This window comes from Centroberyx gerrardi, chromosome 7 (genome assembly GCF_048128805.1).
Source record: "Centroberyx gerrardi isolate f3 chromosome 7, fCenGer3.hap1.cur.20231027, whole genome shotgun sequence".
Taxonomy (NCBI): Eukaryota; Metazoa; Chordata; class Actinopteri; order Beryciformes; family Berycidae; genus Centroberyx; species Centroberyx gerrardi.
This window is the reverse complement of record NC_136003.1, coordinates 4,743,265-4,766,313: the sequence shown is the minus strand read 5'-3', so window position 1 is coordinate 4,766,313 and position 23,049 is coordinate 4,743,265. Positions and strand designations below refer to the sequence as shown.

At 38.9% G+C, this 23,049-nt stretch overlaps 1 protein-coding gene across 1 annotated transcript; it reads left to right on the top strand.

Moving 5' to 3' along the window:
* The first annotated feature begins 492 nt into the window (after positions 1-492).
* Positions 493-20,472, top strand: LOC139919187 (cytoplasmic phosphatidylinositol transfer protein 1-like). The gene is made up of 10 exons (XM_078284932.1): positions 493-505; positions 2,421-2,534; positions 4,354-4,502; positions 7,442-7,530; positions 7,655-7,662; positions 7,751-7,822; positions 11,419-11,514; positions 11,854-12,009; positions 19,300-19,363; positions 20,375-20,472. Exons 2-10 carry the CDS (start codon positions 2,472-2,474, stop codon positions 20,470-20,472), a joined length of 795 nt encoding a protein of 264 aa, XP_078141058.1. The 5' UTR covers positions 493-505; positions 2,421-2,471.
* Positions 20,473-23,049: the final 2,577 nt, after the last annotated feature.

The following is a 23,049-nucleotide window of genomic DNA, read 5'->3' as shown; positions in this document are numbered from 1 at the left end:
CCAATTGTAAAGTGCGACTGCTTTTTGTTTATGATAATTATACCAAGGTTACCACAATTAACTTGACAATGATAGATTCATGTTTAAAAGTGTTACATGTCAAAGTGTGAACTAGAAACTTAGAACAATACTAATTATTTGCATAGAACAACCAATGACATACACAATGCATCACTTTTACCATCAGTTGTTCACATGGCTTCCATGCTCTCCACTACTCTTATATACTACTCATTATATCCCGTCATTATAATGTTTCCCAGTCCAATTTACCACTTTGTTTGGTCGTTCACGTGCGTTCACCTCGTAATTCCGAAATTTCCGACAGTACATGAAGGCAGCAGAGCTTCAGCTCAGCTGATAAAACGGTAACAGCAAATCTCTCCCGACTTTCACGTTACTTCGTGTCTGAACTGTTTTTTTTTTTGTTTTGTTTACAGTCTATGGTCTGAACCTGAATCAACCGTTTGGCTTTCGCTACCAGAACATCACAACTAGTTTCATGGTAAGATTTACGGATTTAAGGGAGTCTGTCATGCGCTGCGTACCCGCACGTGCAGTTAATATTTGAAGTTGAAGTGGAGTAACAGCTAACAGTGTAACGTATACAGAAATATCACGCTGTTTGTGTTCAGCTTTGTTTGGCTTTGTTTCCACTTGTCAGTTATGTTGGTGAAGCTACATTGAAAGCAGTTTTCCAAGCAGTCACGTCACACTGGAAGAAGTTGAACTACAGCAAAGCTTCCCTCAAGACAAATATAGATTTGTTAACTAAAGTTACTCAGGGAAATTATCATATCTACATAGCCTATGCAATGTACACTTAACAAAAATATGAACGGATGCAACAATTTTCAAAATTTTACGTGGTTACAGTTCATATGAGAAAATCATTTGAGAGAAATTCTGGGCAAAGGGGAAATGCTCAGTAACAGGGATTTAAACAAAGTTGTACAGAAGATTTGAGAAAAATAATCTTAAATTAATGGGATATTTGAACTCGTGAAATATGGGACCAAAACTTTACATGTTGCATTCATATATTTGTTCAGTATAATATAATACAAAATTACATGACTGCCAAAATACCACTGATTAGAATGTTAACAAAACTAGTATTTTATTTGAAATAAAGTGAAGGAATGTTGACTTTGAAACTAGAGTCCAAATCAATTAACCCATCTGGCTTCATCACAGTGTTAACTCTCTGTTGGATATAATGTCCATCACTCTGTTTGGTTTTCTCAAAGAGAAAAGTGGAAGGAATGTTAACTTTCTGTCTTATGTAAACTTCAAATAAAAAAATAAAAGGGTATTTGTAACATCTGAGTGGTACAACCTTACCAAATAAAGGAGTGAGTAAAAAAAAGAAAAAAAGAAATACAGCTGCAAGGCCCACGAAAGGGGTTCAAGCCTTCACAGACTAATTTACAGAATAATATGTAGGAATTAAAAGGTAATAATATGGAAAATGTTTGTGGTGCCAATGGGCTTACCCCTTAATCCCTAATTACAATGTAAACGTTACAGTTTGTAATGGCATATACAAATCCAATTCTTTTAACATGTTTATTTCAACAGAAGATGTTGATAGAGAAAAGGTTTTCTTAATAAAAAAAATAACATTTGTAGCAACAAAAAACAAAAAGGCCAATCTCAATAAACTTACATTTTTTTTTTTTTTAAATGGTCAAAAATCTATCCAGTCAGACTTTAGTAGTTCTGAGGCAAATAGAGTAAAGATAGCTGGATATGTGTACCAAATTTTGTGTAAATCAGACTTGCAGTGTAGGAGTTATGATGATTCAAATTTGGAAATTTTGATTATAGCGCTGCCATCAGGCCGATTGGGTAAATATTTCGAGCAACATTTGCACATCAATACCTATCAGAAACGCAGGAAGAACAATAATAATGTAAAAAAAAAAAAAAAAAAAAGGCACAAAAACAATAGGCTTTCAAATGCAGCTTGTTAATGAGTATATACAAAAAAAACCAGCATACACCCAGACTATTTATTAGAAGACTGTATGGGGAACAATGCCAAGCTTTTACATTTGTTGTTCTAAACACCCGGTGTCTGGTAGGTCATGGAAAAAAGTAATGCATTTTACATTTCCAGCAGTGGTTTGTTTGAAATAATTGGAAGAGGAACTGTGTAGCTAGCATGAGCAGTGATAGCCACCATGGCTGAAAAGACAAAGAAAAGAGCGCCACCTACAGAAACTCAAACTGCATCAACAGAAAATCCAAGGAAAAAGACATCGCAGCACTGGACACACTGTTTGACTGACAAGTAATCTCTAAGAAATGCAGTGCAAAAATAACACACCACTGACCACTTAGTACCAAAGATAAATAATGACAAAGTAAGAGAAAAAAAGAAACTGTTTAACATGAAACGTTTGTTGTTTTCTCAGTTAAATCTAGTCATGAAGGATTTGGATCCCTGCCCACCCTGAAGCAGTCTGATGCTGGAGGACGTCATGCTTCTGAAGGAGTATCGCATCTGTCTGCCCCTCACCGTCCTGGAGGTAGGACTTTCATTTCCAAGCCTGGGACCTGCTGCTTTTACCTACCTGCCCCCACTTTAGCATTGGCATTGAGGTTTCTTTGCAAAATTTGATATCCACCATCTGAAAAATGTGACATATACTCTACGCATCTTCTAAAGCTTTTTCATGTCACAGACCCCCAAACAAAAACACAATTGACCATGGACCCTGTTTGATACGATTTAGTCCCAGGGACCCATATGGAAAGATTTTAACTTAATTTAGTATTGACTCCTTGGGGGGTCCCAGGGCCCCACTTTGAGAACCACTGCATTATTGCATATCATTTAAGTTAATAGCTTTCTGAAGATTTTGCTTGTAAGACTAGACTAGACAGCTTTATTAATCCCCAGTGGGGAAACTCATTTGCCACCAAATCAACTCATACAGACAACAAACAATATCGACATTGCATTCAAAGTACACAACAAATAAATAACACCGTAAAAAGCCATTTGAGACACAGTTAACAGCTGAAAGGTGCTATGGATCTAGACCACATCTAAAAGTGTTCATTAAAAAATCTGACCGCTGCTGGAACAAAAGACCGTCTGAGTAAAATAAGTTCTAAACATCTGTACTAACTAGGGAAGTATTTGGCAACATGTGTGTGTGTGTGTGTGTGTATATATATATATATATATATCAAACATGCATTTTTTTTTAAGATTATTTTTTGGGCATTTTTTGCTTTTATTAAAGAGTTAAAAGTGGAGAGAGACAGGAAAAACCGGGGTACAGTCGCCAATTGATGCCATGCAATAGTGATTCAACCTATATCCAGTCCAGGAACTAATGACACTTCTGTAAATGTTTCACCACGACATACAATATGTGAAAACAAAGCCCTGACATTAACAGATCAAGCACGCACAGTTTCAGCATCTAACATATATAGACAATATTAACAATATTAGTTGGCAAAAATGTCTTTAAACTGGAGTGAACTTGAGATAACAGCTCCTCACAGTCCTCAGGCATGAGAATAAATTGGTTTGTATCTTATAGGGAAGATTAAAAATGCAGCTAGCCTGGTGTTAGGTAGGCAAAATCACAGATAATTAGGAACCTCAAGTGCCTTACCTTAAAGCATAATAAAAAATAAATTACCTTTTGTGGCAGAATTACAGAATAAGCTATTGTAGCCTTGCTTTCAACTCATCCAGTCTATCTGGGGCAGTAGTTTTTGGATTTGAAAATGCCAGACCCACTACCTTTGCCCGAAAAGTTCTTGCAATGTTTTGTGTTGCAGGTGTGCAAAGAGCAAAGAGTGTGTGCTGGAAATAGACCAGTGAATATGGCATACGTATAAAGGCCATTTTAGTTAAATAAATGTCACTGTACACAGCCTCACTGATAGTTTTATTCTTATGTACTGCTGTAGCATACAGGTGCATAATATGTTCTTACTGCAGATATTTTTCTTGGGCTGTTATACAGAAAATGTTGTTATACAGTCCATACACCTATGTCATGCACAGTGCTTTAATATACATGCAAATCAGCTGTAGTCAATCAATTTTTGGATATGGTTGGAATATAAACTATGGTAACAGTGATGCTCATGAGTGAATTAAAGGTGCTACATGTAGCATTTTAACATCAATACATTGTTATCACATTCATTTTGAGACATTATTATAATTACCGTAAACAATTGAGACCATTGCTGAGAGCAGTGAGACCATGGAGGCCCAAGAGTCTGCAGGTTTTCATTGTATTTTTCATCGTATTTTACTGCTTTCTGTGTTCCTGCTCATATCCCTGACTGTCCCTGGCTTTCTCCTGGTCACCTCAGTACAGGATAGGGCAGCTGTACACCATCAGTAAGCATAGCCACCAGGAAAGCCAGAAAGGAGAGGGGGTGGAGGTGCTGGTCAACGAGCCCCACTATGACCCCATGCATGGCCAAGGCCAGCACACTGAGAAGAGGGTCCACTTATCCAGGTGAGAACCTCTGGGGTGTTAAAAGTCTACCTTGACAGTTTGGGTTTTGGTTTTGGTTTGGTTTTCTTCACCAGGGACTACTAACTAGTAGGGGTGTGACGATTCGCCGATTTGAACTGATGCATTGCGCTCATTGTTTAAGATACGTCTACATCGATTCAGACAGCTTGTATATGTTAAAAGTTGGGAGGGAATACGGATAATATGATGCAGGCTTCAGTGTATCAGTAAAACGCGATATATCGGGCCGATATCTGCCTTTTTTTTTGAGTATCGGATATCGGTGTGTCCATGTCTTTCCTCTCCGATATGAAAGAGGTTATTCTCTACCTCCCGGCCTGCCCATTTTGTTTAATTCTGCCCTCGAGTGGCTATTCAGAAAACTGTCTCCCTCTACCACTGCCTGTCGGCTCAGAAGCCGGCTGAGCTCGGTTTGTTGTCACGCAACCTTCGAGCAGCTGACCGCCTGCATGGCTTCAAGTAGGGCTGGGCGTTAAAAGATCACGATATCTATCGCGATAGAACTTATACTCAATATAAATTTTATACATGCTCGATAGAAAGGTCGATAGAAATCATTGCTTGGTTGGTTAAGTAAGCAACTCCACACAGCAGAGAGAAAGCCTTGGAACAAAGTTAGGTTACACCAAAGACCTGTGAAAGAAGCTCTGGCGCTGTTTCTTCATTATTTCCTATGGAAAAGTTGCGCTTTCAGTGTTTACGACCAAAAACAGGTACCTCACCTTTTTTTAGCGCTTTTAGCGCCGTGAGCGCTGGACCTTCTCAAGTTGAAACTATTTCAACTTTGTCTGAAGCGTTGGTGAAGCATTGGAACACTGGGCCTCATGCAAGAACCACTCGTACGAACAGATTCGTTCTTAAAGGGTAACTTCGGTATTTTTCAACCTGGACCCTATTTTCCCATCTTTTTGTGTCTAAGTGACTAAAGGGGACAACAATTTTTGAAATTGGTCCAGTATTGAGTGAGATCGCTTCAGCCGGCAGCCGCAAAACGGGCTGCAATGTAATCCGACGGGGCAAATTGCACCGTCAATGTACGTCCACTAAAAGTGCTTGTTTTTGCCACTGACAGGCTCAGATTGTTATTATAAGTGTCTGACAACATTATGGAAAGGATCCTACAAAGAAATGAAACGTTTTTCTTTACCTTTCGCTTGATCCGGTCTGTGTGTAACCAAGTCTCGCGAGAGTTGAGTTGTTGCAGGAAGTTACACACAGACCGGATCAAGCGAAGAAAACACTAATAATTGCCAGGTTATTTGACAAACATTCAGATGAAACAAAGGCAAGGTTAGATTGTATTGGGGAAAATACATTATAGAGGGAGATAAATCTGATTTATAGGCTATTTTACTCCAGTTGATAACGTTAATGTGGGTGCAAGTGAATCTAAACTTTAAAAAGAGAAATGGCTTTAGGTCTTACCAGGTTGAGGTGCAAGTCACTGTCCAGGGCGACATCGCTGAACACCTGACACTGCTATATCGCCAATTATGGCAGGTGTAGGCCTATTCTTTCATCTGTCTCTGTAACAGAAAATTCCTCCTGGCCCCTCCTGTTGCAGTCATGGATCGTCTTGCTTTTTGCATCTAATTTCATGTCAAGCCATTTCTTTTTTTATTTCTGTGACGGTGCCCTAACGACAAATCACTACAGTCCTATAATATTTCTATAATACTCCACTAGGGACTTAGAGTGGCTGTGGTACTCAATAGTGAGTTTATAGTGACCTTATCATGGTATTTTTGTCTTCTGTAGTATCACTATAATATTCCTATAGGGAATTATAGTTTTGTTGTGATATTTATTTAGTATTCATCTAAAATGTACAGGAATACTATAGTTGTTTTTCGTAAGGGGACGCACAACAGACGACACTGCATTAATAGCACAAGTAATTTTCTCCCATTCCTTGGCTTTAGCAGGACCTTTGATTCCACTATTGAATTATATTAAATATTATATGCTTTGGGTGACTTATTTCTGATAGTAGGACTTCAGTCTCAGAGCTGGTAGACTTCTTCTTAGTCTTCTGTGTCATTTTTATGAATGAAGCTTCCCGACAAATGGGGCCGGACGCCTAACCTTATATGGCATTATTGGGGCGTCAATTATGCAAATTCATAATTCTCATGAACGCGCGTTCATTTAGAACAGGTGCCATTCATCATGTTTACGCAGGTCATTTACGACTTTTTTCTGAAGATACGAGCGTTTGGTGAATCTGACGTGGCACACTCGTACGAGTCCACCTCACGAAAAAAGTACGAGAAATTTAAGATAAGAATACGAAAATGTTGCCTCTTGCATGAGGCCCATTGTCTCTAAGATATTAATTGATACTGGACTGGATTTGTTCTGACTTGACTTGGTGTTCTACATTTAGACTTGAGACTTGACATTAAAGACATGGACTTGGACTTGATACTTTTAGACTTGGGACTTGACTCGAGACTTGTGCCTCAAGACTTGAGACTGACTCGGGACTTGAGCAAAGTTGACTTGGTCACACCTCTGCCTTGTAGTATTTACTATTGCAAGAACTAACCAATGGCCAAATAGTACAGCCAGGTGCCTAAATTAGCTTGTTGTGTACAGTAGGTACAACAAGACCAGCATTTGCCCGCCAAGGATAGGAAATATGATGCTGGATGTATGTCCTCTCCTGATGTCAAAGCTAAATTGAGCTTTGTGTTGAGGTGTGTGTGTGTGTGTGTGTGTGTGTGTGTGTGTGTGTGTGTGTGTGTGTGTGTGTGTGTGTGTACGCGCACGCTTGAGAGAGGTAACCGTTGCCTGTGGAGACACGCTAGTAATTCTGACTGGCTAAAAATACTCAGTGGAGTCAGTCTTTAACATCTTTGTTCTGTGCTCTCTAATTGTGTGTGTGCGCACATGTGTATGTATGTGTTGTCTTGCAGCAAGCTTCCATCTTGGGCCAAAGCGGTGGTACCTCGTATTTTCTACATCACGGAAAAGTCATGGAATTACTACCCGTACACCATAACAGGTGAACATCTCATTCTTCTCATATGGTGAATATGCCTGTATAATGCATAATGCTTTCGATGAATAAATCCATACATCAGCTGTTGATTTGTTTTCTCTCTTCTATGGCCTCGGTGTCACTCAAGACTTTACAGTGAGTGTTATTTTGCTCATACTACATTACACTCTGTACATTCACTGCCGGTTGTATTATGTGTTAACTCTCCCCCGTTTCTCTTCAGTGCTCCTTCTTCCCCAAGTTCTCCATCCATATTGAAACCAAGTATGAAGACAACTGTGGTGACAATGACAACGTAAGGATGTTTAAGACCTTTAGAGCTCTGTAGGGATCTGTCTATCTTCCAAATTATCAAGGTGTGACGTTCTTGACATTCTGGTTGTAAGGACGTTGCAAGGTAATGGCAACTTGATGACTACAATTTAGAAAAATACATGATAAACTCAAAAAACAATCATGTATATTGCGTCACTTACTATATGCCACCTGCAAAGACTGTATAGCAACCGCTAACATATATATATATATATATATATATATATATATACTGTATATATATTAGATCATTGAATAAATGTTTTTTGGTCTTTGTGATCAAAACAAAGGGAAACACTTTCTGCCAAAGGATCAAAAAAGGAGCAGTACCATCAAGATTTACTTGGAGGCAAAATCAGCTATAACCCTAATAAACCCAGTGGGTCGCCTGTGGGACAGCTGCACCTTTTTCTTCAAATATTTTTGAATATATAACTGTTTATGATGGCACAAATCTGCTGACAACACAATCTTTTACTGGTGTCTGTCGGCAAGTCATAGCCGGAGCAGCGCTGTCTTGAAATTTGCATATAATTTGGATAGGGCCGAACGTTTATTCATCAGTGCTGACCTATACATCTTGTCAGCCAATAGGAATGCACTACAGTGAGTGGTAATGAAAGGGGGAGGGTCTGGATCTGTTTACACACTCTCACCCTGTTGAAAAGCAGACGCAGACAGATCCAGTTGATTCCGATTGAAATTCAAAAGAAACACTAATCAATCTGCGCATTGTGCTTTGTGAAACTACGTATACCTCCAATGTGTACCACAGAGGTACAAGCAAGTTTTTTTTCAACCTGCCTTGAGTGTCTTTAAAATGCTTCTTTTTCAGAATGTTAGCTGGGTGACATCGTAAATCAATGAGGATGATATATGTAAGCTAATTGTCACAATGTGGTGTGGGTACCAATCACGGGGGAAAATTAGCCAACTGTTGCAGTGATCTTCACTTCACTGGTGAAGGAGAAAAACAAATATATAGTCTTTGTAGGTGGCGTAACCCCTTTTTTCCATTTTTTTTTCCAGAAAAAGTAACTTGATATGCAACGCAAAACACAATACAAAACACAATCAAAAGATGATAGGATATACATTTTACTGGCTAAATTGTCTTAATAGACGTATATGTAATTTCTGAAGGTGATGTTAGCATGTGTAGATAGGGGGAAAGCACAAGCTCAAAAATAGAACTCTTTTTAATTCGGCCATCATTTTATTATCTCCTCAAAGCCGACACAGTACCCGGCGTTTCCACTCCACTGACTTTGCTGAATGGACATATTTTGTTTTGTTTTTTTCTGTTTTTTGATATGCCATTTATGTGATGTGCTACATACAAACATCTTGGCAAAGTTGTTTTTCTCCAGCGAACACAACAGCCATTGTTTTTGGTGATCACACTTCACTCTGAACATTTACATCTATGGAAGTCTCTCTATTCAGTTGTCAAGGAAGGGTCATTCTTGAACTATACCCATTTTCCTCAGATTGGATAAAATTGCGCTTGCCCAAATTCAGTTAGTATTATTGCATTTTTAACAATTTGAAGTGTCATTTTATTGTTTCACTTCTTTAAAAAAACATCTGTATCAAGTGTAAATTTTTATTGTCATGGCTGCTACAGTAAAATGTGTCTTGGAGTAAAATCATGAAGTTATGAAGCTGTCAAGGCAGTTTTTATTATTATATAATAATAATAATAATAATAATAATAGTAATAATAATCATCTTCATTTATACAGCCATTTTCAAAACAAAGTTACAAAGTGCTTCACTGCCAAGACAAATAAAAAAAAATGAACAAATGACATCAAAAAAATGAGGACAAAACAAATGGAATAAATAAATAACAGACAAGGCAACAACAACCTACATCATTTTGATTAAAGCAAGTAAACAGAGCATTGCAGTAGTCAAGGTGAGATGAAATAAAAGCAAGTATAATCCTCTTTGTATCGATTTTATTTCATCTCTTTTTAAAGTCGAATATCACTTTAACCTTGTAATTCTTTTTCTTCCAGTCCCTGTAAATAGATGATAGCTCGCATAGTTTTGAGTTGCAAGAGGCTTATCCAGTTCCCGACACTTAATTCAATTCACGTTGGCTTCTATTAAGCCTTGCTGTACCTTCACAATGTTACAGATAGCTGTAGGAATTGTAGGCTATAGGTACAGAAGGCTCATATTTTTCTGTTTAGATTAGATTAGAGCTTTATTTGTCCTCAAGCAGGAAATGTATTTCCACAGCCAGTCAAGACACAGATACGTCCATATAGGACCATTATTACTCGGACACATGACTTGACATAGACCAACACACTGTGACAGATGGAAAGCAGACATAACAAGGAGACATTTTATATGGTTGTAGAAAAAAAACAGTCCAGTGGGTTATGAGTACAGGGGGCTATTAGGGGTGGTGACAAAATACAAAATATTTTTTGAACTTGGTGTGCTTACAAAGTGGGACCTGGTATCTGTGACTGGAAATTTATCAGCCAATATTGCCAGCCACTGGATATTTTTCTTAATACTCTTCATAGACATATTCATTACTGTTAATCCTCTCCATGAAAGACACCGTCACCCAAAATGCATGCTAAAGAGTTCTTCTTGTTCTTGTCTAAGGTCATATGATATTTAGTTTCTGAAATATGTGTGAATTCACATCACTTGCCTTTTTGGTCTTTTGCAAGATTTTTACACACTTATTTCATCTCGGCCCTTGACTACTGTAATAGCTTGCGTTCCTGTTTAAATCAGCAATGCCAGGCTTTTGAAAAAGACTGAACAGCCTATATTCTAAAATGTTACTTATTACTTTTAATGCGTGGCTTGGTCTGGTCCCCTTGTGGACCCTCCTGGCTGTCCCAAAGTCTAGGAGAAAGACCAGAAGTGAGGGGCTCTAGGCTGGCAAAATCAGTGTCGCCTTTTAAAGCTGCACTATGCAAAATGTTTATGTTAAAATACACCCATCTTATCAGCCTAAATCATAAAGTGGGAATTCAACAGAGAATAGCGTCCCATTCAGGTATAGTCGGATATGGTCACTGGTGGGAAATCTCCACACGTGATGAATTGAAATTGGTATAAAGCAATCGCAGACTGATAAACAAGTAAACTGGTAAACATGAGAGTCCTCAAAAGTCCTCAGAATTTTAACAGTTACATCGGCAAAATTATATAGTGTAGCTTTTACAGAATAGGCTTTTATACAAGTTTCTCTTGTACTTTGCCTGTTTTATTTTTTCTTAACCATGTTTTTATTCATGTCTGACTTTTGTATTGTTATATTATTGGTTTTGATTCATTACAGTTTTGTTGACTCTAAAACAGTTTGTAACTGTTTTGAAAAGTGCAAGTTCACACTCTGATTGATTGAGCTATTGATACAAGGACTGAAAGTTTTGAAATTTTTTTTTTTTTTTTTTTAAAGCTGTAAATAGTTTCTCTATAAATTTTTTGGCAGACATTGGCCAAATGGTCCTGTATATTGAGCTATTATGAGATGTGAAAGTATTTTCCATAAGCAGTTGTGTGTGCTGTGTTAAAGCAGAGGTGTGTGCTATGCAGCTGTTCACAGAGGAGAAGGCCAACAAGGAGGTGGAGGTGGACTATCTGGATATTGCCTACGACCCCTTCCCCGACAGACACTACAACAGCACTGAGGTAGTGTGATGGATATAATGCGATCGTTTTTGGAATACTTATATTTTTGTGTTAATCTTTTACGTTTATTTATCCAGGGAAAGTTGACTGAGCACCATTTACTTTTCCAACAACACCCCCTTCACATTCATACAGTTCCACACATTCACACTGGGAGCTGCCCAGTACAGTACCAGTAGTTATTAAGGGAGGGCAGAGCATTACTCATTCACTTTCCTCAGCCACATTTTCCCAGCTGCTCTAGTGATAGTTAATATTTATGATTATGTGAAGTCAGCACACTCCATCCTTCTTCCATCTCCCATAATGTACTAAGATACTATGTGCTACTGTGTGTAGGACCTGAGGAGTTTCTCCTCGGTGAGGACCGGTCGGGGCCCCCTGGTAGAGGACTGGAGACAGACCACCGAGCCAGTCATGTGCTCCTACAAACTGGTCACAGTCAAGTTTGAAGTGTGGGGCCTTCAGACGCGGGTGGAGCACTTTGTACACAAGGTACACAATGACAGATATTGTGTGTGTCTATGGATTCCTAGATGGATTCCCTCTGGACTGTAGGTGGACACTTTTCTGCACACACTCTGCACATGAGACGGCACATATGGCATTTTTCCTGTTCATTGTTCCAATAATACAGTGAACAGATACTTATGCACATTCGTTTTGCACACTTGCACTGGTACCTCTGTCCTGGAGCTTTATTACAGAGGACAGGTGGTAAAGCACATTTCTGGAAGGCGCATTCTGAAATATATTTAGTCTTAGTCACTAGTCTGCAAGCAACACTTTATATGTTTCTATTTTCTTTTAAACCTCAAATGTCATCCATAAGTGAACCATATATCCCATACTGTGCTTCAGTATTCCGATGCAAGATCCGAGTCCAGCCTGCACCCTAAAACCCCATTAAGACCCATTAAGAGCAAGAAAGACAAATTAACAGACAAGTTTAAAAGGAAAACACTGTTCAGAACCGCTTAATACAGTGTAAATATGACATCTGAGTAACAAATGATAAGATATTTTTAGCACATTTTTGTCAGTGTGGCAGTTCAACCCAAACAAAACAAAAGGGTTGAATACTCGAAACCCGATTTCTGTTATTTTAATTTTATACTTTAACATACATTTCTACGGATTTGTTTTCACTTCCATAGAATACAGTGCTTTACATAAAACTCAGATTAAAAATCCTGAATAAATGCATTTCAAAATATTTTTATGGCACAACAAGACATACAAAAAGTCAAGGGGTCTGAATATTTTTGCAAGGCACTGTATATGAAAATATTGCAGAATATGGGAGGGATCATTCAAAAGTGTAAACCAATAAGATATCTGTTTATACGGCTACTGGTACAGCATGAAGTAATCACTAAAGATCGTTTTCCAGAAGGTAAAAGTAATGGGATTTTGATAATAAAAAAAAACCCCCACATTTTTTAAATTTATTGTTAAATAGGTATATGATATGGAAAATTAGCTAACAAAATGAAAAAGTAATGTTAAATGTCATTGTGACTTTTCAAACATCAGAATAATCACACCAACAGCATCACTAGACAGATACCAACAAGTTTATCTACTCACAACAAAGCCAATAAAATCCGATGAGACAAGAACCAGCACAGCACTGCTACAATTTTATGGAAAAAATACAGTTCAAATAAAGAAAAATATGACAAATTTTACAGACTGCGCTGTTGATTTGCCACACTGTAAAATGAATTTTATAAGACTATGAAACAGAGCCAGAGGGGCCTGTAAAAATACTCCCAAACACTCCCTCACCTTTCAGCTGCATTGTGCAACATAGAGGCCTCAAGGACCCTCAACTGTGTGTGTGTGTGTATGTGCGTGTGCATGTTTAGTATGTTCCTGAAATTTCAAGTCTATCTGCAGGCTACTCCAAGCAGGGACGGTGCAGAAACTAATGGCCGTACAACCACGATGGAGACTTCAACATGTTAGAAATAACATGTATGATATTCTAATGTACCAACTAATACAACTGCAGTACAGACCTATACATGTTAGAAACAACACATATAATATTCTGGAGGTTGACAGATATTTTACAGACATTTCATTAAACAATTCATCAAGCAGACCATGCCAAACCTACATCAGTATTAATTTGACAAATGCATTTCCATCGAGTTATTGCATTTCTTTATTAACCAAAAACTGTCCTGCTTCTAGCGAGCATACTTGTTTTTTTTTTTGAGGACAGATATTGAGGACAAATTGACAACTTTTGCTGTTGATTCAGCTTTTGTAAATCGACACATCATAATTCACAAAAAAATCCTTAGATGGAAACCGGAACGTTACAGTATGTTATGTCATATGTTAATTTTTCTAATGGAATAAATTTGGAGTTGAGACTTCTGGTGTGCACCATAGTAATAATTTACATTTTGGTGCCACCTGTTGCACTCTATATAAGGTGACATCACCTGGCCCCAAAGATCAGCCAATAGCAGATGGCAATTTCAGTGGCATGCTTTTTACCACTAGATGTCAGGATTTATACAGTTTTGGGTTTAGTTACTCTTTAACAGGCACTCCGCATCTTCCTCAAAAACAATATTGGGATCCTAAAACAAAAGGCTGATTTGGGGACGAATCAAATTTTTTATTCATTATGTCTTGGATGACTGAGTGAACCCTCTTCCAGAAGCCTTACTACAGTGCCAAAACAATTGGATCAAAGTACCCGCGTTGGCCTTGCAGTGTGAGAAATATAAACTGTTTTTGGGATTGCTGGAGGGCAAAAAAAAGGGACTTTGTTTTATTAAGTCAGTGGTGGGAGGTGGGAAGGCCCAGATACACTTTCCGTTCCACGGCCAGGATTATATTAAGCGGACTGTTTGTTGGGATCCTTGAGCAGGATATAAAGCACAGTACGTTTAGATGCACACTAATAATTTGATCTTAATCTGATGAAGGATATGCAAGATGGTCCTAATTGGAGGAGTGTGATGCAAAACAAATGTCAGGAGCTGTTTTTTTTATTATTGCCCTGAGTGCGCTTAGTGGTATTTTCAACTGTTTATGTATTTTTTTTTTTATATCCGTTACCTGATTTGTGTAGGTGAACAACTATCTGTCTTCTGTGAGTTGAAAGTTCTATGGTTTTCCACAAAGTGATGGATGACAAAGGGAATAAATACATATAAACAATGCTCACATACCTTGATGGCTCTATAGATGACCCTTTCTCCTTCCATCCAATCCATGGATGTTTTGTTACTGGATGACAAATCAAACGTGCAGAAATATCTACACAATCAAATCTACTACCAAATTATCACAACTACAGAATAGATGTAAAAGCACTCAAACACAGTTGTGGCACAAATGAGCTGAGGGTGTTGAGGGAAATGTTTCTGTGGGAGACGGAATGAACTTATTGTTGAGTCACTGGCAGTAGAATTCAGCTATTTATTACACACAGATCCTGTTTGGTTCAGCTGTTAAGGCAGAGATGACCAGGGGAAATAAATGTCTGGGCAACTATGATGATCAAGATCGATCGAGAAGTTGCCTTTACATTGTTGATTTAATCACACAGGAAAGTCTTTTTGCAAGACAACCCTTGAATAGATGTTACTCCTGTGTTTTGTCTTAGTTAGTTGGTATTGGGAGTGTTGCCTACATTGCCCCAAAAAACTGCCAGGTGTATCAGCACTTTTATGACTGTGATGCGTACACTGTGTAACATTTTGGTCAACATTGCAGGATTACACAGCCCAAGTAGATGGATAAACACTCTCACATTGTCTACATGGCAGCTTCTAATGCTATGGTGCAATGCTGAAAGTCTGACTTCAGTTCCTGTTGATGGACACCTCATCTTATTGTCGTGGAATTCTTCAAGAAACACTCAGTTGACTGCTGTTGATTATGCTTTATTCTACGTACACGGGAGAAGACCATTGCCTTAGTAACTAAATTAATCTCTCTCACCGGACACTAGATACTGATCTGTATTTCTACTTGCTCGGGGGTGGAGCTTACAGGGGAAGTAGAATCTTGCATACAACCAGCCTGCAGTGACACCTACAGGTCTGGCGGCGCACAGCATATACATACACAATTCTACCACATTCTCCAAAATGTTGCTTGTTGTATCACAACCTTTAGGTCCAAGATACACAAGCAACATTTTGAAGCTGTGGAGAAGGAAAATATTGCTTACAGCAGAGATGGGATTGGCAAGCGGGACAAAATCAATGTACAAACCACACTGGCTATAAGGAATAGGAGAATAATGAAAAAATACTTCTTACCTTTTTACACTGTTTTCTTTCAACCTATTTCTTTGTGTCTTGATAATCTATAATTGGTCGGCTTTCTCTACCACAATAATGATCTGTGGGTCTGTATGATGTTGATTGGGAACACAATGGGAAATACACTATTATACGACTATACACTAAACCATGGATCGTCAACTGGCGGCCTGTGGGCCACATCCGGCCCGCCAAAGCCTCCCATCCAGCCCGCAGAATATTAATGAATTCAGAAAATGTGAGGAGGAAAAAAATGCGTTTCGGTATTTAGAATATCTAGCATTTTTTTTCTTCCAATATTGAAGCAACCCCAAAAACAACTGAGATGGAAATAATTTTATTAGGAATGATTTACCGACCTCAAATATGTGCGTTCGACCCGCAGGTTCTAAAGATGTTATAAATCCATCTGTCAGCTTATTATTAGCGAGTAGCCTACACAACCTGATGCAGGAGTCAGGCCTACCTCACTCACAAAGCTGTGCTTGCTTCGCTGGTTGTGCACTGAATAGCAGTAGCCTAGGATAGGTGAAGCTGAAACGAATTCCCATTTTTTATGAATGGAATGCGGCTTGTGCCGTATCTTCATGCAAGAATGGGGACAAACTCATAGCTCTCATTTAACATTTCGTTTTATTTTATTTTTTTCACATGCTCTTATTTAACATTTCATTTTATTTTTTTTCACATGCACAATAACGGTGACTCATAATAACAACCAAAACGTCTCAGTCAAAAAAACAAAAAGAAGAAAATTGGTTTAATTAACATCGCTCGAACGGAACGTTAAGTAGACCATGTCATTTAACAATGAATCCCATGAATAAAATCCTAAGGCTGAAATACTCACATTTGGTTAATGGGAGAAATTACATTTCCCCTCTGACACCAACTTCTTAACATCAGGCTTGACAGCTGTTAGGCTTATTCGCAAGCAGTCGTCCAAAGATTGGTTTGACAGTCGGTTCCTCTCATGCGTCTTGATACTGTTCATCTTTGAGAATGCAGATTCGCATGTATAGGTTGACCCAAACATGGTGAGCACATACATAGCCAACGTCTTCAGTGTGCCATAGTCTTGGGGACAAGCCACCCAAAAAGTGCTCAAGCTTTCAGCACCACGGAGAGCAGCTTTCATTTCGCTGGAGGCCGGGATGTCAACTAGTTCACTTTGAATCGCCGCTTCGTCCAACAGCATCACCTTCTTCACATTAGCGGAGAATTCTCCGCCTGGGCTGATCGTGAATGGGTCACGCACAAATTCAATGACATCCCTGGAAATGGCAAAGTCATCAAATCTGGCAGAGAAATTCTCCCTCAGCTGTGTGATGAATTTCTTCATATTCTCTGTGACGTTGCTCACACCCACTGTCTTCAGTGTGTTGAAGTGCAGCAGCCTCCCTGATAACAAATCTGTGTGGAATAGATCAAGTTTGTTCCCAAAGGCATCAAGCTTTTCCACCATATCCACCACGGATTTTTCTTTCCCCTGTAGTTGCAGATTTAGTGCATTCAAATGGGAAAATATGTCTGCTAAAAATGCAACGTTGCACATGTATTCTCTGTCTTGCATGATGTGCAGGTGGTCAGCTGCTCCTTTTGATTTACTTTGCTTCAAAAAATCCACAACTTGATCCCTGAGTTCAATTAAGCGCTCCAAGGCTTTGCCCTTACTCAGCCAGCGCACGTCATTGTGGAGTAAGAGGTCATCGTGAGTAGCTTGAGCACAAATCCAGCACAAATTTGCGGAACAGGCGATGCTGCGTACTTGAATTCCCTCTGATGAAGTTAATTATCTTCATTGTTTTGTCCATAACCTTTCAGATCCCCACTTAGTTTGACGCACAGCACACTTTGGTGAATGAGACAGTGAAGTGCATTAGTTTTGGGAGCAACATTCTTAATTCTGCTCACCAGACCCCTGTTTTTGCCGACCATGGCAGGAGCACCATCTGTGACGATTAGGTTGACTTTTTCTAATGACAAGCCATGCTTTTTAAATAGCTCCTCCAACTTTCCAAAGACAATGTCACCAGTGGTATTATCTTCCAGCGGAATCAAAGCCAACAGCTCTTCTTTAAAATCTTTCCCATCAAAATATCTGACAAAAACGCACAACTGGGAAATGTCAGTGTTGTCAGTGGACTCGTCAATAGCCAGGGATATGTGTTGAGCTTCCTTGACCCCATCAAGTACAAGTTGCTGGACGTCCTCTGCCAAGACGTGGACACGGCGGGCGGTACTTGAAGCAGACAGAGGTATTTGCTTAACAGAGGCAATTATCCTGTCCATAGATTTGTCGGTGGCAAGTTCCTCCAAAACAGTGACCATGCACTCCTTAAAAACCTCAGCATCGGTAAATGGTTTGTTATGTTTGGAGAGAACCCAGACAGCCTGAAGAGATGCACTTGTTGTCTCTTGTTCAGTTAAAGTTCGGTTAATAATTCTGCTGGCATGGGAATATCCAGCTTTCAAGGTGGCAATTTTTCTGCGATGGGCCTCTGACTGCTCAGGGTATGACTCTTTGAAAGTTGCATGCCTTGTGTAATGGTGACGCCTAAGATTGTGTTCTTTTGCAACAGCGATCGTTTCATTGCAAATGAGGCATACAGGTTTAGCATTACTGAAAGTTGGCAGGATGAATGCGTACTTATCAGTCCATTCTTCATTAAAGCTGCGGTTTTCCACGTCAACTTTCCGCTTTAGGCTCTTTGAGAGTGACATTTTTGCTTGCCATTGATGGACAACATGACAGCTCCCCAAAAGTGAAGCCAAAATATCTCGATCGCCCCCTGGTGGCTGGCTGCAGTATATGTGTTAGGAGTCTGTTCACACTGATATAGGCTAATAAAAATAACATTAATTTTGTAAGAAAGTGAAAATATTAAACAATAATATGCTAATTAGGCATAAATATTATTTTTCTTTTTTTTTATTTGAAAGTCCGGCCCCCACAGTGTCTGCTTAGAAAAATTCTGGCCCTTGGACAAATGTAGTTGATGACCCCTGCACTAAACTATAAAAAAGTGATTTGATCGAGGGTCACAAAATGCTAACAGTACAGAAATAACCATTAGCCTGTTAGCATTTTGCAACCCTCGATCAGTTACTTGCGCAGTAATTTTTTTAATTTATATTCTTTCTTTCTTTCTTTATTTTTTTTAAATATATATTTTATTTTTTTCTTACATATAGACATACAAACAAACACACAAACAAAATAAATGTCGATAATACATGTAATACAGAGATATACGTATGTGCATAAGCAAATTTGTATGTACATGAGGAAAAGAAAAAAATGCATAGAAGTATAATAAAGAGACATTACATAAAGAGTAGAAAGAAAGAGAAAAAAAGGAAAGGAAGTTACAACGAAGGCATAGAAAGGAGAGAGAAAAAAATAAAAGTAAATGTATTTTTAAAAAATTCAATTCTCTGTCCCTCTCTCTCTCTCTCGCTGGCTGTCTCTCTGTCTCCCTCTCAGGTTATAAGAGATATATTGTTGGTGGGACACAGACAGGCCTTTGCCTGGGTTGACGAGTGGTACAGTAAGTACAACTTGTTCTCTCAGTGTGTGTGTGTGTGTGTGTGTTATTAGCCTTGTATTTTTGTGTTAGCAATGCATGTGTGTTCTGTGTGTCTGTGTCATGAACATTGGAAACCTCAGTGATCTCCAGTAGAAGCAGGCGGGTGGTTGTTGTCGCCCTGTCGAGGATATTTATGACTGGAGGAAGATTTGCTAGGAGTATGGTGCTAGAGGTATGTGTGTGTGTGTGTGTGTGTGTGTGTGTGTGTGTGTGAGAGAGAGAGAGAGAGACGGAGACCATGCCAGTTGGAAAGAAGATTGGGGTCATGGTGGGCTAAAATAGCCCAAGGGTGTGAGTATGTGTGACATCATATATGGCCGTGTGTTTGTATGTATGTGTGTGTGTGCGCGTGCGAAGAGAGCGTTTGGTGAAACACCCTGTCAGTAATTATACTGGAGGAATTTTGTCCTCCTCCACCTGCTGTAGATGCTGTTGTCCTCATGGCCCTGTGTGATAAATCTATGATGTTTTAGCGGTAGTACTGAGTCTTGTTGTCATGATACCTGAATTTTGACTTGAATACAATATTAAGTTTAATCTAAAAGTTAAATTAAATCCAAAAATGCATTGTTACAGTCAAGGAAATGCAAGAAAACATCTGCAGTTTCCCCGCTTGTGTTGCGCAATACAAAGTGTAACTGCGGATAAACAGGAGACGAGGCTCCGGATTACATTTCTCACACTCCATACATTTTATTTTTCTATTTTTAGAGAACTGTAGCTGGCATATGGGGTGTAGAGTTGGCCTTGGGTTCGGGATCCCATGTGGGGTCCTCGGAAAAATTCCTAATCAAACTCAAACGGTGGTCATAATATCTGTTTATCATTTTGCAATGTATAGATTCTGTAGTCTCATGGCACATATGTGTTAGTGTTGATGCTCCATGCCACGTAAACATGCATATATCCATGCATGCAAACACAGCCACACCCTATTATAGCACTCTTCATCTGTGTTGTGTGTATGTGCAGACATGAGCCTGGAAGATGTGAGGTCTTTTGAGGATCAGATGCATGTGGAGACCAACCAGAAGCTGCGATGCCCAGAGACTGAACCAGCTCAGCAGTGAAGAGGCAAAGCCTGCGCTCTGGACAGGACGGTACGTCTCTGACTCCACTTTAGCTGCTTGTTTGGTTCTGTACCTGCGCTTGACTACGCGTACGTGTTGGTTTGTCATGTTTAAAACGAGGGGAACTCCTCTGTTCTTCTACACCTAAAGCTGTCTTTCCACAGAGCGTTTATACCCAGTTTAAACCTCGTTAAAAGCCAGAGAAAAGGCCGACCTGACTCGCTACTTGTTCTGTGTAAAGCCAGAGAAATACCTGTTCAAATGCCATGGTAACCATCTGGTAGAGCCTAGTTTTGGCTACGTACTGTTCTCATTTTCAATCTCAAAAATTAGAAAATTAAAAATCTGGCAATTTAATGTTAACAAAACATAACTTAAAGTTCTCAATTTGAGTTGAGTTTGAGTTTTATTAGGACCTCATCCAAGAGTCCTGAACATTAATACACAACAAGATAAAACACGGCAAGGCAGCATTAAATAGCTACATCTTTTATTAATGTGTGATGTTCTCTGTAAAGAGAAAACGTCACATATCGGGGCTACGTTTTAATCTTCTAATCTAATCTTTAATCTACGTTTAAATCTTAATTCCTGTAACAGTATTTTAGGTTTACAAAATGTAAATATTGGTTGAAACTTGATCACAGTGTTTGGTCATGGTGGGGAAAAAACTCGCCAGCCTGACCTGTGCAATCACATATCTGAAAATGGTTTCTAGTTATTCGAGCTTGGAAGTGTAAGTGATTTATTTGAGACATTGACATTTTGTGCCTTGCTGATCGGCATTATTGTCCTAGAACAGTGCTTTTCTATCATGGTCCGCCGTGATGCAGGAGTCTGCAGATTTTAATTTCACCCAAACACTACAGCAGCTGATTAACACACCTTGTACCAGAGAGGAGGGAGTATTCAGAGAAATCAGCTGCTGTAGTGTTTGGTTTGGAATCAAAACCTGCAGACTCTTGGGATCAAGATGGATCATGGTTGAGAACCGCTGATCTAGAGGATGCTTTGACTGAACAGATGTAAAAGTGGAAAATGGAGAACAACGGAGTAAGAAGCTTTTTCGACAGCACATTTCACACAACAGTGTAACCTGAATCGCTTTACATACCATTCAGAAAAAAGAAAGATGAAAGAAACAAGAAAGAAACAGAAACAAGATAATCAACATCATAAAGGGACACAAGAACAGGAGAAGTGATGTTTAAAGGTATAAAAAGTAAAGTATAAAAAGTAAAATATGATTGTAAAAATGAACCATTAGACAAAAAAACAATGTGACACCAGACAGACAGTAGGATTTGGGCTTAAGTATGGTTTGAATGTATTATGTTGCAACTGTCAAGTACAATTTAAATGTTTCACACGTTGATTTTTAATGTATAGAATATGATTAGTTGTAGGTTTTGGACATATGTCTTGTTCCCCTCAAGAAAGCAATGTATCATGAAATGAAAGAGATCACTGAGTGTTTTTGTGTTGGTAATGATTAGGGAGTGTGTTGGTCTTGAAGCAGTAACATTTATATTATTTTCTTTCTATTGTCAATGCTGTTTATGCAGTAGAGACTGAATAAAAACTGAATCTGTCCTGCCCTCTAGTGGACAACAGGACAGTTACTGGTATTGTGGTATTCCGGTTTAATTCTCTGTCTCTGTTTCTTTTTGTCTTTCTCTCTCTTCCAGGTTTATATACCGTTACTGGAGATCTGCCCCGCCAGAGAGAAAACAGATACACACATAAACATAACATTCCTGTGACTACATGCTATCACTGTTAATAGGTAGAAAGCTGTTAGGTGTACTGAACGCTCATTTTCTCATTTTCTCACAACCTCTGAATATTGAATGAATGTTATGTTCGCTGTATAAAGTTATTTTTTAATCAATAAAAGCTGGACACAAGCATGAAGGTCTCTCTCTCTACTCTCTACAGTTGCTGCAAAGTGATTCCCTATTTTTTTGGAAGTGCATATTTTCAACTGTGATGTAGGGGAGAGTGGGGTAAGATGAGCCAGTTTTTACTCAAAGTGTTATCTTGGCAAGGGAAAATGAGACAAATGCTTCCACCCACATTTCAGGATGTTGACTTTCAAATGAAGTGGTAAGCTAAACGAAAGAAGAATGAAAATACAACTTCTTAAGAAAAAGTGGTGCCATGGCTCAATTTGCCCCAGGGTGGGAATAAGTTGATCCTAGCAAGGGGGTAAATTGAGCCGCTTGGGGGCAAACTGAGCCACTGAATTATTCAGTTACTTCTATAGCCTTTATCACAAGTATGTCTCAAAGGACTTTACAGAGAATGAGCCTAACTAGATCTAATTGATCAACAATCAACTATAGAACACAATGCTGTAACACACACTTAAGGAAGCAAAACAAAGCACAAGACACACAAGAGCAAGTTTTAGCAAGCCTACCTACATAGCCTAACCTACCTGGCACCACCAACCTTAGACCCTCAATACATACAAGGAAAAACTCCCAAGAAACCTTATTAGGAACAAGACTAATCAAGCCTTAGCTGGACCGCGAATGCAGCCCTTGGGGAACATTGTCTGTCAGAAACGGAAAC

Coding starts and splice junctions, on each gene's coding strand:
- LOC139919187 (XM_078284932.1), top strand. CDS start 2,472: ATGCTGGAGGACGTCATGCTTCTGAAGGAGTATCGCATCTGTCTGCCC. Junction 2,535..4,353: donor TGCCCCTCACCGTCCTGGAG/GTAGGACTTTCA, acceptor TGGTCACCTCAG/TACAGGATAGGGCAGCTGTA. Junction 7,823..11,418: donor ACTGTGGTGACAATGACAAC/GTAAGGATGTTT, acceptor TGTGCTATGCAG/CTGTTCACAGAGGAGAAGGC.